The sequence below is a fragment of the Syngnathoides biaculeatus genome, chromosome 8, assembly GCF_019802595.1.
Source record: "Syngnathoides biaculeatus isolate LvHL_M chromosome 8, ASM1980259v1, whole genome shotgun sequence".
In the NCBI taxonomy this organism is placed as follows: Eukaryota; Metazoa; Chordata; class Actinopteri; order Syngnathiformes; family Syngnathidae; genus Syngnathoides; species Syngnathoides biaculeatus.
The window spans coordinates 12,192,336-12,206,655 of record NC_084647.1 but is presented as its reverse complement, the minus strand read 5'-3'; the positions used below and the strand labels follow the sequence as shown (position 1 = coordinate 12,206,655).

Sequence of the window (14,320 nt, the reverse complement as noted above, 5' to 3'; positions counted from 1 at the left end):
CCTGTGTGGGTTTTCTCCGGGCACTCCGGTTTCCTCCCACATCTCAAAAACTTTAATTGGACACTCTAAATTGCCCCTAGGTGTGATTGTGAGAGTGACTGTTTGTCCCCATTGGTTGGCAACCAGTTCAGGGTGTACCCTGCCTTCTGCCTGTTGACAGCTGGGATAGGCTCCAGCACTCCACGCGACCCCTTGTGAGGACAAGCGGCAAAGAAAATGGATGGATGGATGTTAAACACACAAATCTTTCCCCATACTATGCACCCCACGCACCCCTACCCAGGAGGGGTGAATCACAAAAATATGCCAGTTTAACACAAAACTGCATGCATGAGTTAGATTAGAAGCGTGGTATACAAACATTCTGTCAACTTTTGTATAATATAAAATTGGATAATATTTTGCAGATGCAGCATATAAATATACATACAGGCATGAACAATTTGTATGCTTTATTACGTACAGTACATGAGAAAATCTTGAACAACAAAAAAAAAAACAAAGCAGTTGTTGGTTGGTGCAATCAAATGACACAAAACTGTCACCAATTTTATGGCATTATTAAAGTGTAAAAAGAAGTTAACAACTAAGTTTGGCAAACTCTGCTGTAAAAAAAAATAGTTTTGATCTCATGTCTCATCTCATAGTCTGTGAGGGTCTAAAATCTCGAGAAAAAAAGGGACTTGGCGCTCCAGCTGCACCACCACGAGGCTTTTGGACTAGACTAAGGCCTACCTTCAATCCTCTTACAACGCGCCCCAGTGAAAATGGATTAGCGGGTAACACCTTCGTTTTTGGCCCACAGTCACTTTACGAGATTGGATTGAATGAGTCTGGGGCTGACACTGTCCTCATTAAAAAAACAAAAACAGCATATACATATGTATATATTTGGGATTTTTTTGAGAGTGGATTAGTTGTTCTTGTTTTTTTTCCCCCAAACATTCTTTCAGAATGAGTGCAGAGGAGCACACCTGTATGTTGTCAGCTCCGCCGCACAAACACGGAGCTGTTAAAGCGAGTGGCTGCAGGGGGTAAGTAGCTCTCCAGGGTGCTGAAGTTGTTCTCCAACCGGCTCCCCGGTTTCCCCACCCTACCCCACCCCCACTCGGCGGTCCAATCGCGATGATTCGGCTCCCCGGTCGCTTCAGGCAAACAGGTAAGCTGGCGAGGGCGCTGAGGTGATTCCCGGACTTTCGGAACTGTCCTGATGACTTAGTGAAAGTGAAGGTAGGTGAGTCGGTTGAATTTATTAGTCTGACGTGTTTCAAATGTGAACGTTGTGTGTGTGTTTACGTTTCAGATAACGCTCCAGCAGTGAAGCTAAAACTACCTCAAATACGCAGCCAGGACAATGCAACATTTTCGACCTTTATGGGAGTCCAATCATCCGTTTGTGCCGGTATTTAAAAGCAGGCATATTTTATCGGGACCGCCTTTTTACAACGTTCTCGTATGGACCTTCCTCGGATTGTTGACGTTCCCTTGCTGCGTCCGCTGTTTGGTATTCAAAGTGGGCGTCCTGGGGCCTTGGAACTGCGACCCGATCTTCTACAGGACGCTGCCCGCGGCCGCCGCGAGGCTGGCCGTAAGCAGGATAAATGGGGACCTCAGTTTAAACCTGGGCCTGAAGATGGACTTTGTCATCCTGCAGGAGCCTTGCGAAACTTCCAAAGCTCTGACACAATTCATACACTACAAAAATATGGCGGATGCATTTGTGGGTCCCACTAATCCCGGATACTGTACTGCAGCGTCACTGCTGACGAAGAATTGGGACAAGGCCATCTTCTCCCACAGTTGTGTCAATTTCGAGCTGGACCGAATCACCGGATACCCGACTTTTTCGAGGACGGTGCCGTTCCCCTCCGAGGTGCTTTTCATGGTACTGAAGCACTTCCGGTGGGCTAACATCGCGGTGGTCTCCTCCAGCGAAGACATTTGGATGGACACGGCGGAGAGAGTGGCCGCCGCCATGAGGAGAAAGGGGCTCCCCGTCGCCTTGGTCACATCCGTCGGCATCAATGAGACCCAAGTTGAGAGCACGCTGAGGAAGATCCAGAACGCAGGGGAAATTAGAGGTGAGTGGATTGAAATTCAAGGAATTGTCAGGAATAACTGAAGCCAATAAGTTGTCACCATGACAGGAAAGATCTGTTCCAAGGTCAAACTTTCAGAATCATATTCTGTTGGAGCAACAAGTATCAAAACAGCAAAACATAACACTGTACTACAGCAAAAGGTCATCCTCTTCTTGATCTTAGTTGGGATGTATCTCTTTTAGTACAATGTCGTTTTAAAGCATTGGCGCCCTGTTTTGCATAGTTTCCCCACTTTCATATATAAAATGATCAAACAAAAACTAAATGTCAGGCACGAATATGATACTCAAAAAAAAGAGCTTTTAAAGGGTGGCATTTTTATAGGCCGGCCACTCCTGGAAAGGCGCTTTTTGCCATGTGAAGATAATGGTTCTCACTGTGGTTTGCTGGACTCTGAAAGCTTTAAAAAAATACTTTCTCACCATTTCTATATTGACTGATGCCAATTACTTTATTTGCCAAGTACTCTTCTTTAAATTGTGACATTTTGTTGCAGCTTTTTGAGATCGTTCGACCAACATCATTTTAACAAAGTGGTTGGATTTAAACGATTTATTGACTGAACATATCTGGAGCTAATCAGGCTTGGGTGTGCTCAATGAAAATTCACACACCCCACAATTTGTCACCTCCCTGGGAACGGCCATACTTAATCCAACATCATTTGTCTCAATGTGCCCTGTGATTGGCTGACAACCACTTCAGGGTGTTCGCTCCAGCGCTCCCCGCGTCCCTCGTGAGGATAAGCGACAAAGAAAATGGATGGATGGATGGATGGATGGATAGGATATTCAGCAATATATTGCAAGGTCTTGTATCATGTTTTGGCGGCGGATTTGGGTTCAACATAGCGATTTGCTATCCGCGTGCGAAAAAAAATCCCACAAATAATCCAAGTGATCCATTTCATTTTTTTAATACTGTAACTGTTCGAGACACGTTAAAGTATGCAATATAAAAATAAAAAAACATAAAATAAGTGATGCGTGAAGAGGTAAAGTTACTCCTCCTCGAACTTGCACTTCTCTGGATAGTTTTATACTTTTTTTTTAATATCATGTTTTCGTTGCTGGTGATGTTGTTTTGTTCTTTGCTACGTTTTTGTGTGCGTGTGTGTGTGTTTTTTTTTTTTTAAATTCAATTGTATACTTATTGTAATGCCCACACATGCGGGAAAGTAGAGGGGGCTGGCAGGTCGCCCATGTCAAAACCCATCCCTAATTCTATGCTTGTAATTGCTGTCAACGAGAGCCAACATCCCAATTTTGTTCAACTATTTTGATGTGATAACCAGTTGTCCAAATACTTTTGCCTGCATACAGTAGTATCATTCAACACGTGATTCCTCGTGTGTGTGTTTCAGTCATTGTCATGTGCATGCACTCCGTGCTGCTCGGAGGAGAGCAGCAGGCCGCTTTCCTCGTCAAGGCCCAGCAAATGGGTCTGACTTCCGGCAAGTACGTTTTCGTACCCTACGACGCCCTGCACTACAGTTTGCCCTACGACGTGCCCTACTTGCCCCTGCAAAACGACAGCAGGCTGAGCGAGGCCTACGACTCCGTTCTAACCATCACCGTCGTCTCGGAGCCCGTGTCCTTCAACGAGGCGTACTCGGCGGCGCGAGAGAGCGGGGAAGTGGCGCTGAGTGTGGCTGCGCAGCAGGTGGGAACGACTTAAAAACGATATACATGTATATATATGTATTTGGGTCTGGATACAGTGTTTCACAGCTTTTGTTCGCACCAAATCAAAGAGCATACACGGGTTAATTATATACTTTTTGTCATCTAGTGGAAGACGATTTAATTGTTCGGCTTCTCACTTTAGATTCCTGGTATAGATGGGTGAACAAAGATATAATATTTGCCCTGATGATTTCATAGCAGGCGGCACGGTGGAGCAGCTGGAAAGTGTTGGCCTCACAGTTCTGAGGTCCCGGGTTCAATGGATGTTGTTCTTTGTTCTGAATATCGTACCAGGGAAGCACCGACTGCCAGAGAAAAATTCCTCGTGTTTTTACACACTCGGCAATTAAAGATAATTCTGATTCAGTGAGTCACTGATGGTGTAGTGGTACACATGCCTGCCTTTGGTGCGGGCTGCGCGAGATCGATTCCTGCTCAGCGATGGTATCGATATCTGCCCTGCGACTGACTGCCGGCCAGTTCAGGGCGTAGTCCGCCTTTCGCCCAATGCTAGTTGGGATAAGCTCCAGCTTTCCCGTGACCCTTGTCAGAATAAGTGGCTTGGATAATGGATGGATTCTGATTCAATCCCGGCCCCGCCTGTTTTCTCCAGGCACTCCGGTTTCCTCCCACATCCCCAAAAAACATGCAACATTAATTGGACACTCTAAATTGCCCCTAGGTGTGATTGTGAGTGCGTCTGTTTGTCTCGATGTGCCCTGCGATTGGCTGGCAACCAGTTCAGGGTGTACCCCGCCTCCTACACGTTGACAGCTGGGATAGGCTTCAGCACTCCATGTGAGGATAAGCGGCTAAGAAAATGGACGGATGGATACTCTAGACTGGCTCCTGTGAACAGTCCTTGCTTTATATTGCAGGTTAATCCACTATTCGGTACCATCTATAACAGCATCTACCTCATGGCCAAGTCCATCCACAAGACCAGGAGAGCTGGCACGCATCTGTCCGGCTCAAACCTGGCCTACTTCACCAGAACGTAACCTTCAGCGGCTTCAACCAGAAGGTCCAGGTGGACAACAGTGGGGAAATCAAAACCAGTTACATCATCCTGGACACCGGCTACGCCGGCAGCCAGCTGTACCCGACCTACTTGGTGGATCTGACGTCTGGGCGGCTTCGGTTCGCCGGGAGGTCCATTCATTTTCCAGGGGGGTCTCCCCCACCTTCTGATTCCAGCTGCTGGTTTGTTGGAAGTGCGCTCTGCACGGGAGGTAAGCGACTTTGCTTCAGGGTCTACTTCCGATTTTTCTTCAGGGAAAGTCCCCTGCTCATCCGTGTATCTATCTGTCTGTCCATCCCGTTGTCATGCAGGTGTGGAGGTAACCTACATCATCGTGGTGTTTTCTGTCATCTTGGCTTTGGCTGCGGCGGGGCTCGTCATCAGTCTCTACATCAGGTACAGACCGAGTCACGCCACTACCCGAATGAATAGAATTTTCTGCCGTCATCAGTTGACTTTTCCATATTTGTGTCTGTGACCTGACAGGAGGAGGCTCCAACAAATCCAACTGGTCAAAGGTCCAAATCGGATTCTGCTGACCTTTGAGGATCTAACTTTCATCAACCCTCAGATTAGCAAGAAGGTGATCTTTCATTACGAATCCCGCGTTCTGTCTTAAGTCGCTGTTTGATCCTTTGGCACATGCGTTACATTCGGCGTTGCAAATGTGTGGAACATTGCTAGAAACAGTCCAGAATCACCGCATGGGAGGTATCGATGTGGAGTTTTGAAACTGCGAAAAGGGAATTTATGATAATGGGAATTTGTTTTTCCAACTATCCCATCGACCGTAATATTAGATTTTGATAATAAGGGTAGCACGGTGGCCAATGGTGAATCCCGTCTCTGGCCCTCGTGGGTTAAGTTTGGATGTTCTTGCACCTTCTTCCCACATTCCAAAAACGTGTTTGATGTCATGAGCAAGAATGGTCCACGGCCAAGAGGGGCGAGGCCTGGCCACCGCTCTGGGCGGTCTCATCTTGACACCTGTCAACAGTCACAGCTGTTTCGCACGGGGCACTGTCATTAGACCAAGTATTTAAGTTGGCGTTTTGTCACTGGCATTTGCCAGTTCGTTGCCTTGAGTTAGTGAGTTGCGTTCACTGCCAGCGGGAATCTCCACCACCGAGAGAAAGTGTAGTGTGAGCTATCCTCGTCACAGTGACTCTGTGCCACCATAGTCTAGTCCCGTCTTAGTTCATGTTTCCAAGTTTGCATCCCAGTCATCAGACCTCGCTTCATGTTTTTGGATTTTGGTTATACCCTTGCGTTGTTGTGCCTCTGCCTTCTCGGATTGCTTACACCGTGTATGACCTCAGCTTTGAATAAAACTATGCTTAACATCTTGCCCTCGTCTCGGAGTCCTGCATTTGGGTCCAGCCCCGCACCGTTGGTTCATGTTACTTGACAGGTGAAGCGAAGACTCAAAATCGTCCTTATGTGTAAATGTGAGTGTGAATGGTCGCCTGTTTATATGTGTGCTGCAATTGGCTGGTGACCAGTCCAAGGTGTACAGCATCTATTGCCAAAATTCAACTGTCATAGGCTCCAGCTATCACTAATGAGGATAAGCAACATCAAAAACGGATGGATGGATTTATTTGTGTTGAAGGATTTTCAAGCAAGTTGTGTCATTTATAAAAATCTGTTAATTACTATATTTATTAATTCCCAACATGTTCCTATACTTTGAAAAGTCGTTAAATTTTGCTGTTTGTATTTTATGTCCCCCCCCCCCCCCCAAAAAAAAAAAATCTGCCTACAGTAAATTCTTACTTAGTGGCTGCAGTTATTCTCCTATACCTCGTGACATTCTCCATTTGATTTCATGCACAGAAAATAACTTTGGAGGACATGAGTGAGTCCAAAAGTGCTCTCGAGGATAAATCCGCTGACCGATCGAGCTCAGTAAACAGCATGCACGCAGAGACTCACGAGACCACCAACGTTGCCGTTTTTGAGGTAAAACTCCCTGAGAAAAATTGAAATTTTTCAATAAAGTCAATATCATTTTCCTCACTGCTTTGATCCTCCATTTTAAACCAGTAGTTACAACCTTAAAATAAAGATAAAAAAGAACATTTAACGTGACCTGTCCACCAGGGTGACTGGGTGTGGCTAAAGAAATTCCAGGATGGCCACTTTAAAGAAGTGAATCAGAGCAGCACAAAGATTTTTACCAAGGTCAGTGATATTATAAGTCTTCATCTAGGAAACAATTTTCATCTCAAATTTGTTGTTAGTTTATAGGCTCGTTTTTTCTGAATCCTAGGACAGGGGGAAGCCTTTGATAATGACTTAAATGGCCACATCTAAAAAAGTGGGAAGAAAATATAGTCTGCATTTGTCTTTTTCTGTTAATTAGTGAGCAAGCCACTTCCTGTTTGTTCTGTCTTTATGTTAGCGTGCAGTTTATTGGTTTCATGAGGGTGTTGCGAGGCAAATGAACATTTACATTTTTTTGTTCTGCAGGAGGAGCAATTGTTCTTTTTCTTTTTTTTTTTTTTAATTGATCGTATTGGTGTTGTGTGGCACGGTGGATCAGCAGGAAAGCATTGGCCTCACAGTTCTGAGATCCCAGATTCAATCCTGGCCCCCGTCTGTGTGGAGTTTGCATGTTCTCCCGGTGCCTGCGTGGGTTTTCTCCGGGCACTCCTGTTTCCTTCCACACGCCGAAAACATGCAACATTAATTGGACACTCTAAATTGCCCCTAGGTGTGATTGTGAGTGCGGCCATTTGTCTCTATGTGCGCCGCGATTGGCTGGCAACCAGTTCAGGGTGTACCCTGCCTCCTGCCCGTTGACAGCTGGGATAGGCTCTAGGACTCCCGTGACCCTTGTGAGGATAAGCGGCTAAGAAAATGGATGGATGGAAGGTATTAGTGTTGCTTGTCCATCTTTATCTCATTGGGATAGGCCACTTCTTTGTTTACAGAGGAAGGCACTAGACGGCAAAATAGGATACCATCTTATTTCTGGGGCAAGTGAAGCAGTTTTGTCATGACAAAAATAAAAGGAAGAAAATACATTCTTCAAACAAAACTTGAAAAATAAGGTGGAGCACCAAATTTGTGTTTGTACAGTATGAAGAGCATGTCACAATATGAGTTTGCATGACTTGGTTTGTCCATTCTCATGTGATTACTATTTGCGGGAGATATCGCGACAAAGGGGTCGAACTGACTCATCGATATGTCGACTTTACCACTCTGCAATGATGGTTAAAGTCAACAGTAAATAGGTGGGATTTTTTTTTTCAAGGAATAGCAGAGTAAAGGTTCCAAAACGACATTAGAGAGTGTGGTGGTGAATTAGTAAATCCCAATTTCTGAATATGCTTTAGTGACTGATACCAAATCATTATAATGGGTCTCATTCTCTGTACATGTTGGTTGCTGTCTATTTTCCCTTCAGATGAAGGACTTGAGAAACGAGAACGTAAATCCCTTCCTGGGCTTCTTCACGGAATGTTCTATGTTTGCGGTGGTGACGGAACATTGCTCCAGGGGGAGTCTGCAGGACCTGCTGAGGAACGAGGATGTCAAATTAGACTGGATGTTCAAGTCCTCGCTTGTGCTTGACCTCATCAAGGTAAACGGCAACCCCCTTGCCTGCCCCGTACGTCCTCATTTGATGCTCTCTTGGTAACTCGTAAAGACTTTAGTAAGGCATTGGTGCACCGACAGGAAACACGCCGCTGCTCACGTTGGCCGATTGTTCTTCGGCTTGGACAAATTGTGCTGCCGAAAGCTGTTGTTCAAAAACATCATGTGGTTGCTTGTTGAATGTGAGCATTGTAGTAATATATGCTAATCACATTTTCATAATTCAAGTTAACCATAATAGAATTATGATCACTTTTGTACCTAAGCAGCCGTCGATAACATTCAAGCTGGATTTCAACAACAAGGTTGCCTCTTGAACAAGGGTGTTGGTTTTTTTTTTTTTTTTTTTATGTTATATGACTTAATCACATTTCTAGTATTCACAATGACAAAGATCAAAGTCAGTGATGGGTAAAAGAATATTATATATATATGCTTTTGTGTGTTGCCCCCCCCCCATTATTGCTTGTTTAAAGTTATTCTGCGCTTTTGTTAATAAAAAAAAAAAAGATTCCAAGGCTGGGGGCCGAGTCGCTACAGATACGGCAATGCACTCCCAGCTTACTCTACTACTAAAGCATACATTTTAAGCAAAAAATAAATATAGTTCTTCATTTATTTTATTATATAAAGTATTTAAACTATACATGTATTGGTACTATGAAGTTTATTATCAGGAAATGCTTAAAAAAAATTCAGGTTTGGAACACATCTTTTCTTTTTCCATTCATTGTAATGGCAAATATCGATTTGGTTTTAGAACACACCACTTCTGGAATGGATTATGGTCGAGAACCGAGGTTGTACTGTACAGTAATATAATCATATGATAACTTGACGACAATGAGACCTATTTCAAAAGTGTATAACCATGCAGCTGTATACGAAGTTTAAAATCTGAAGAAGTGTAGGTCCAAAGATGGATCTTAATTAATTAAATCTCTGATCATGTGAAATAACTCTTGACCTGGACATCATTTAAATCTTAAAAATTGTTCAATGTTAAAACGTCACTTTGAGGTAAAAAAAAAAAAAAAAGCCCTGGAAATGTAACCCTGAAATGTTAACATTCCACCGTTTGCTATGTGAGCATAGACAATGTTTTTATACATTGAAAAAGACACTTTGTACTTCCAGGGTATGAAATATCTTCATCATAGGGATTTTCCACATAGCCGTCTGAAATCTCGGAACTGCGTGGTGGACGGTCGCTTTGTGCTCAAGATCACTGACTATGGTTTTAGCGAGCTACTGGAATCTCAGAAAGCCCCCCTGGAACAACCTCCACCTGAAGGTAGCATTTTTGTTTTTTTTTTTTTTTTTCCTGGCAAACGTTCACCAGAAACCTGAAAACTCCAATTTCCATCTACTCCATTTAGACCTTTTTTGGACCGCTCCAGAATTCCTGAGGGATCTCACTAGTTCCCGTAAAGGCACTTACAAAGGGGACGTGTACAGTTTTTCTATTATCCTGCAAGAGGTGGTGGTCCGAGGACCACCGTACTGCATGCTGGGCTTACCACCGGAAGGTATGTATCTAAAAAGAATTTGTTTTTCTGTCTGTTGACATATTGGAGCAGCTCCAACTACCAGAGACAAATTCCTAGTGTGTTTTTGACATACTTGGCAAATAAATATGATTCTGATTCGGATTCTCAAACACAATTTTGGTGAATGTGATCAACAAGGTTGTAGGAAGACAGATATGTAAGATTTAACTTCTTTTCTTTCAGTCTGGTAATAGAAATCCATCCATCCATTTTCTTTGCCTCTTATCCTCACGAGGGTCACGGGGAGTGCTGGAGCCTATCCCAGCTGTCAACGGGCAGGAGGCGGGGTACACCCTAAACTGGTTGCCAGCCAATCGCAGGGCACATACAGACAAACAGACGCACTCACAATCACACCTCGGGGCAATTTAGAGTGTCCAATTGATGTTGCATGTTTTTGGAATGTGGGAGGAAACCGGAGCGCCCGGAGAAAAGCCACGCAGGCACAGGGAGAACATGCAAACTCCACACATGGAGGGCCGGGATTGAACCCGGGTCCTCAGAACTGTGAGGCCAACTCTTTCCAGCTGCCCCACCGTGTCAACGACTATTTGTATTCTTTATTCATATATGTTTCAGTGACAGTGACATGGTGGGAAACTTTTCAGTACATCTTCCTCACAGTTTTATGGTCTGGGGTTCAAATCTTGGCCCTGTCTGCGTGGAGTCTGCAAGTTCTCCCCGTGGCTGTGTGGGTTTTCTCCGGATACTCCCGTTTCCTCCCGCATCCCAAAAGCATGCATAGTAGGTTGATTGAAGACTCTAAATTGCTCGTAGGTTTATATGTGCCCTTTAATTGGCTGGCAATCAGTTTAAGATGTACCTCAGCTCTCGCCCGAAATAGTTGATATAGGCTCCAGCACGGCCAGAAAATGAATGAACAACTGTATGGAACAATAGCATAATTAACATGTTTGTAATCCATTTTAGGGGATAAATAGATCCAGTGTTCCCGCCTCTGTGCTGTTTTTATTCTCCTCGTCCTGCCTTACATTCATTTATCTTGTTATCAGAGATCATTCGAAAGGTTAAGAAGCCCCCTCCGATGTGTCGGCCCACTGTCGCTCCCGACCAGGCTCCTCTGGAATGCATCCAGCTGATGAAACAGTGTTGGAGTGAGCTTCCGGACCGAAGGCCCACCTTTGATGAGATTTTTGACAGGGTTTGTCCGGCGTTTAAGAAGTCGCTTTGTCATATTCTCTTTCTTGCCTGTGCATGTGTATGTTTCCACATCATAGTAAATTAAACAGTTTTTCCTGTAGTTCAAGATCATCAACAAGGGGAAGAAGACTAACATCATCGATTCCATGTTGAGGATGCTGGAGCAGTACAGCTCCAATCTGGAGGACCTCATCCGGGAGCGAACGGAGGAGCTGGAGGTGGAGAAGCACAGGACAGAGAAACTACTCTCCGAAATGCTGCCACCGTCAGTCGACACACACTCAAAAATAAAATTGAAGAGTTTGTTTTCAAAACGAGACATAGGCATTTTTTTCAGATTTACGAAACTCGCGCCAAAATTATCCAGCTCCGAATGGATGCCTATGTCTCATTTTGAAAACAAACTCTTCAATTCAATATCATAAGTCACGAGGGCGGCACGGTGGTGCAGCTGTAGAACATTGGCCTCGCAGTTCTGAGGACTGGGGTTCAAATCCTGGCTTTACCTGTGTGCAGTTTGCATTTTCTCCCTGTGCCTGTGTGGGTTTTCTCCGGGCACTCAGGTTTCTTCGCACATCCCGAAAACATCCATTTATTGGAGGCTCTAAATTCCCCCAAGGTGTGATTGTGAGTGGCACTGTTGTCTGTCTCTTTGTGCTCTGTGATTGGCTGGAAACCAGTTCAGGGTGTAACCCGCCTCCTGCCCGATGAAAGCTGGAATAGGGTCCAGCACTCCCGTAACCCTTGAGAGGATAAGCGGCTCAGAAAATGGCTGGATGGATGGATGGATGGATGGATGATGGATGGATGGATAAGTCACCCGATTCTCCTCCATGTCCATCAGTTCTGTGGCCGAGGCGCTGAAAACCGGTGCCACTGTAGAACCGGAATACTTCGACCAGGTGACCATCTACTTCAGTGACATTGTGGGTTTCACCACGATCTCGTCGCTCAGTGACCCCATCGAGGTGGTCGACCTTCTCAACGACCTCTACACGCTGTTTGATGCTGTGCTCTGCAACCATGACGTCTACAAGGTGGGACATACTCAAGCACCCAATTTCGCATTAAAAAAAAATTATTTTAGTATGCTGCAGTTGTATTGTTATTTTGGCGTGCTTGGGGTTAAATATGGATGCTTTTAATTTCGTTGATTAATTAGGATGAAAAACTTTCAATGCAGCGAGATCTGCCATATTTCGGAGACACGTTTTATGCAGACATAAAGTGACAAACGTCCTCCAGGTGGAGACCATCGGTGATGCTTACATGGTGGCGTCAGGCTTACCAAAGAGAAACGGCAACAAGCATGCCGCCGAAGTCGCCAATATGTCTCTAAACATCCTCAGTTCAGTGGGAACCTTCCGGATGCGCCACATGCCCGACGTTCCTGTCAGGATACGGATCGGGATCCACACGGGTAGGTCATTCGGGTGGTGAGTATTGACCATTAGCATTTCTACATTTTTATTTACTGCATTTACTCGTTAACTTGAGTTACGAGCTGTTTTTGTATGTTACTTCTTGTAAAAATATTCTATATATATATATACATTATTATACTGTATATATATATATATATATATATATATATATATATATATATATACTCATTTTTGCTTGTTTAAAGTTATTCTGCACTTTTGTTAGTAAAAAAAAGTTTATAAGGCTGGGGGCCAAGTCGCTGCAGATACGGCAATGCACTCCCAGCCTAGCCTACTCTACTACTAAAACATACATTTTAACCGAAAAAAATAAATATACTTCTTAAATTATTTTGTTATATAGAGTATTTAAATTTTCATGTATTTCTACTATGCAGTTTATTATCAGGAAAAGCTTAAAAAATGCTTTAAAAAGCCAATTTTTGTCAGGCTTGGAACACATTATTTCTTTTTTCGTTGATTGTAATGGGAAATATCGATTCGGTTTTTTAACAAATCACTTCTCAAACCACCTCCTGGAATGGATTGTGGTTGAGAACTGAGGTTGTACTGTATTTGTATGAAGGGGACTGTACGTATGATTTCGACAATGTGTGGATGAGAAAAAAATCCACCAAAATTCAAACTCTGCAGATGCCCGAGAGGTAAAATGTACCTTTTAGCTTTTCAATCTTATTCCTCCCAAAATGAGGATGACAAATTTATTGCCTTGGCAGGGCCCTGCGTCGCTGGGGTGGTGGGCCTGACCATGCCCCGCTACTGCCTGTTTGGAGACACGGTCAACACTGCCTCGAGAATGGAATCTACCGGGCTGCGTGAGTTTCCAATGCCGCGTTTATAGTTTCCCGTCCCTCACCTTTTAATTCTCGATTGTCTTCTCTCAGCTTATCGAATCCATGTAAACTTGAGCACTGTGAACATACTTCGATCCCTCAAGGAAGGTTATAAAATAGAAGTAAGGGGCAAGACGGAGTTGAAGGTAATATTGATTAGGATTAATAAGAACAGAATCCTTGTGACAAATGATATTGTATGTCAACAAATACAGCCACAATATGTTATTTGAATAAAATGTTGCTCTTTATTACCAGGGGAAAGGTATCGAAGAGACTTACTGGCTCGTAGGGAAGTCTGATTTTGCGAAGCCTTTGCCAAAACCACCAGAGATTAAACCAGGGTAAGGTACCTTTAACAAATTTTTTGCCCTCATGGATGCACGTGATGTACGTTTAAACCCCCAACTGTACTTTTAACAAACTCCTGCAAACTCCTGCGTTACCTCAGCGAAGACAATCACGGCCTGAGCCCCGAAGACATAGCCATGTACAAAAGAAAGAAGGCCCAGAAAAAGGCCTGACGCGCAGGTAGAACCCACCATGCATGCCAGCTTGCTGTTGTATTCTGTGGTAAACCGGCATGCTGTGGTGTGAGCGACCAAGTCTTACTTTGTGATCTTTTCACGTTAATCTTTCCACCCTATCAACTTCTGCATCCTAACACTAAGCAAATTGTGGAAATCCGTCTTTGTAGTGAATTCCCTTTTATGACACTGTAATTAACTGTTTTTTTTTTTATTATTATTTCATCTGTGCTACATTTCCTATGTTGGTGTCCTGTACGCTTATTGTGTGATTAATAAGCAGTGTCTATGTTTGAGATTAATTCCAAGATCCGCCTTATTAGGGTCAACTGGCAGGAGATGGTGACGGATGAGATCAAGACTCTTTTCCGCAAGGCCAACAGGCCAGTG

General features: G+C 44.0%; 1 protein-coding gene across 1 annotated transcript; it reads left to right on the top strand.

The window, feature by feature from the left end:
• Nucleotides 1-1,354: 1,354 nt before the first annotated feature.
• Nucleotides 1,355-14,320, top strand: LOC133504622 (retinal guanylyl cyclase 2-like). The gene is given in 20 exon segments (XM_061827057.1): nucleotides 1,355-2,081; nucleotides 3,466-3,764; nucleotides 4,666-4,777; nucleotides 4,780-5,019; nucleotides 5,120-5,204; nucleotides 5,295-5,391; nucleotides 6,645-6,770; nucleotides 6,912-6,992; nucleotides 8,224-8,400; nucleotides 9,552-9,708; nucleotides 9,794-9,943; nucleotides 10,978-11,126; nucleotides 11,227-11,390; nucleotides 11,970-12,162; nucleotides 12,371-12,545; nucleotides 13,287-13,385; nucleotides 13,455-13,549; nucleotides 13,662-13,747; nucleotides 13,855-13,934; nucleotides 14,254-14,320. Coding segments are annotated over 19 exon segments (3,285 nt in total). The 3' UTR covers nucleotides 13,928-13,934; nucleotides 14,254-14,320.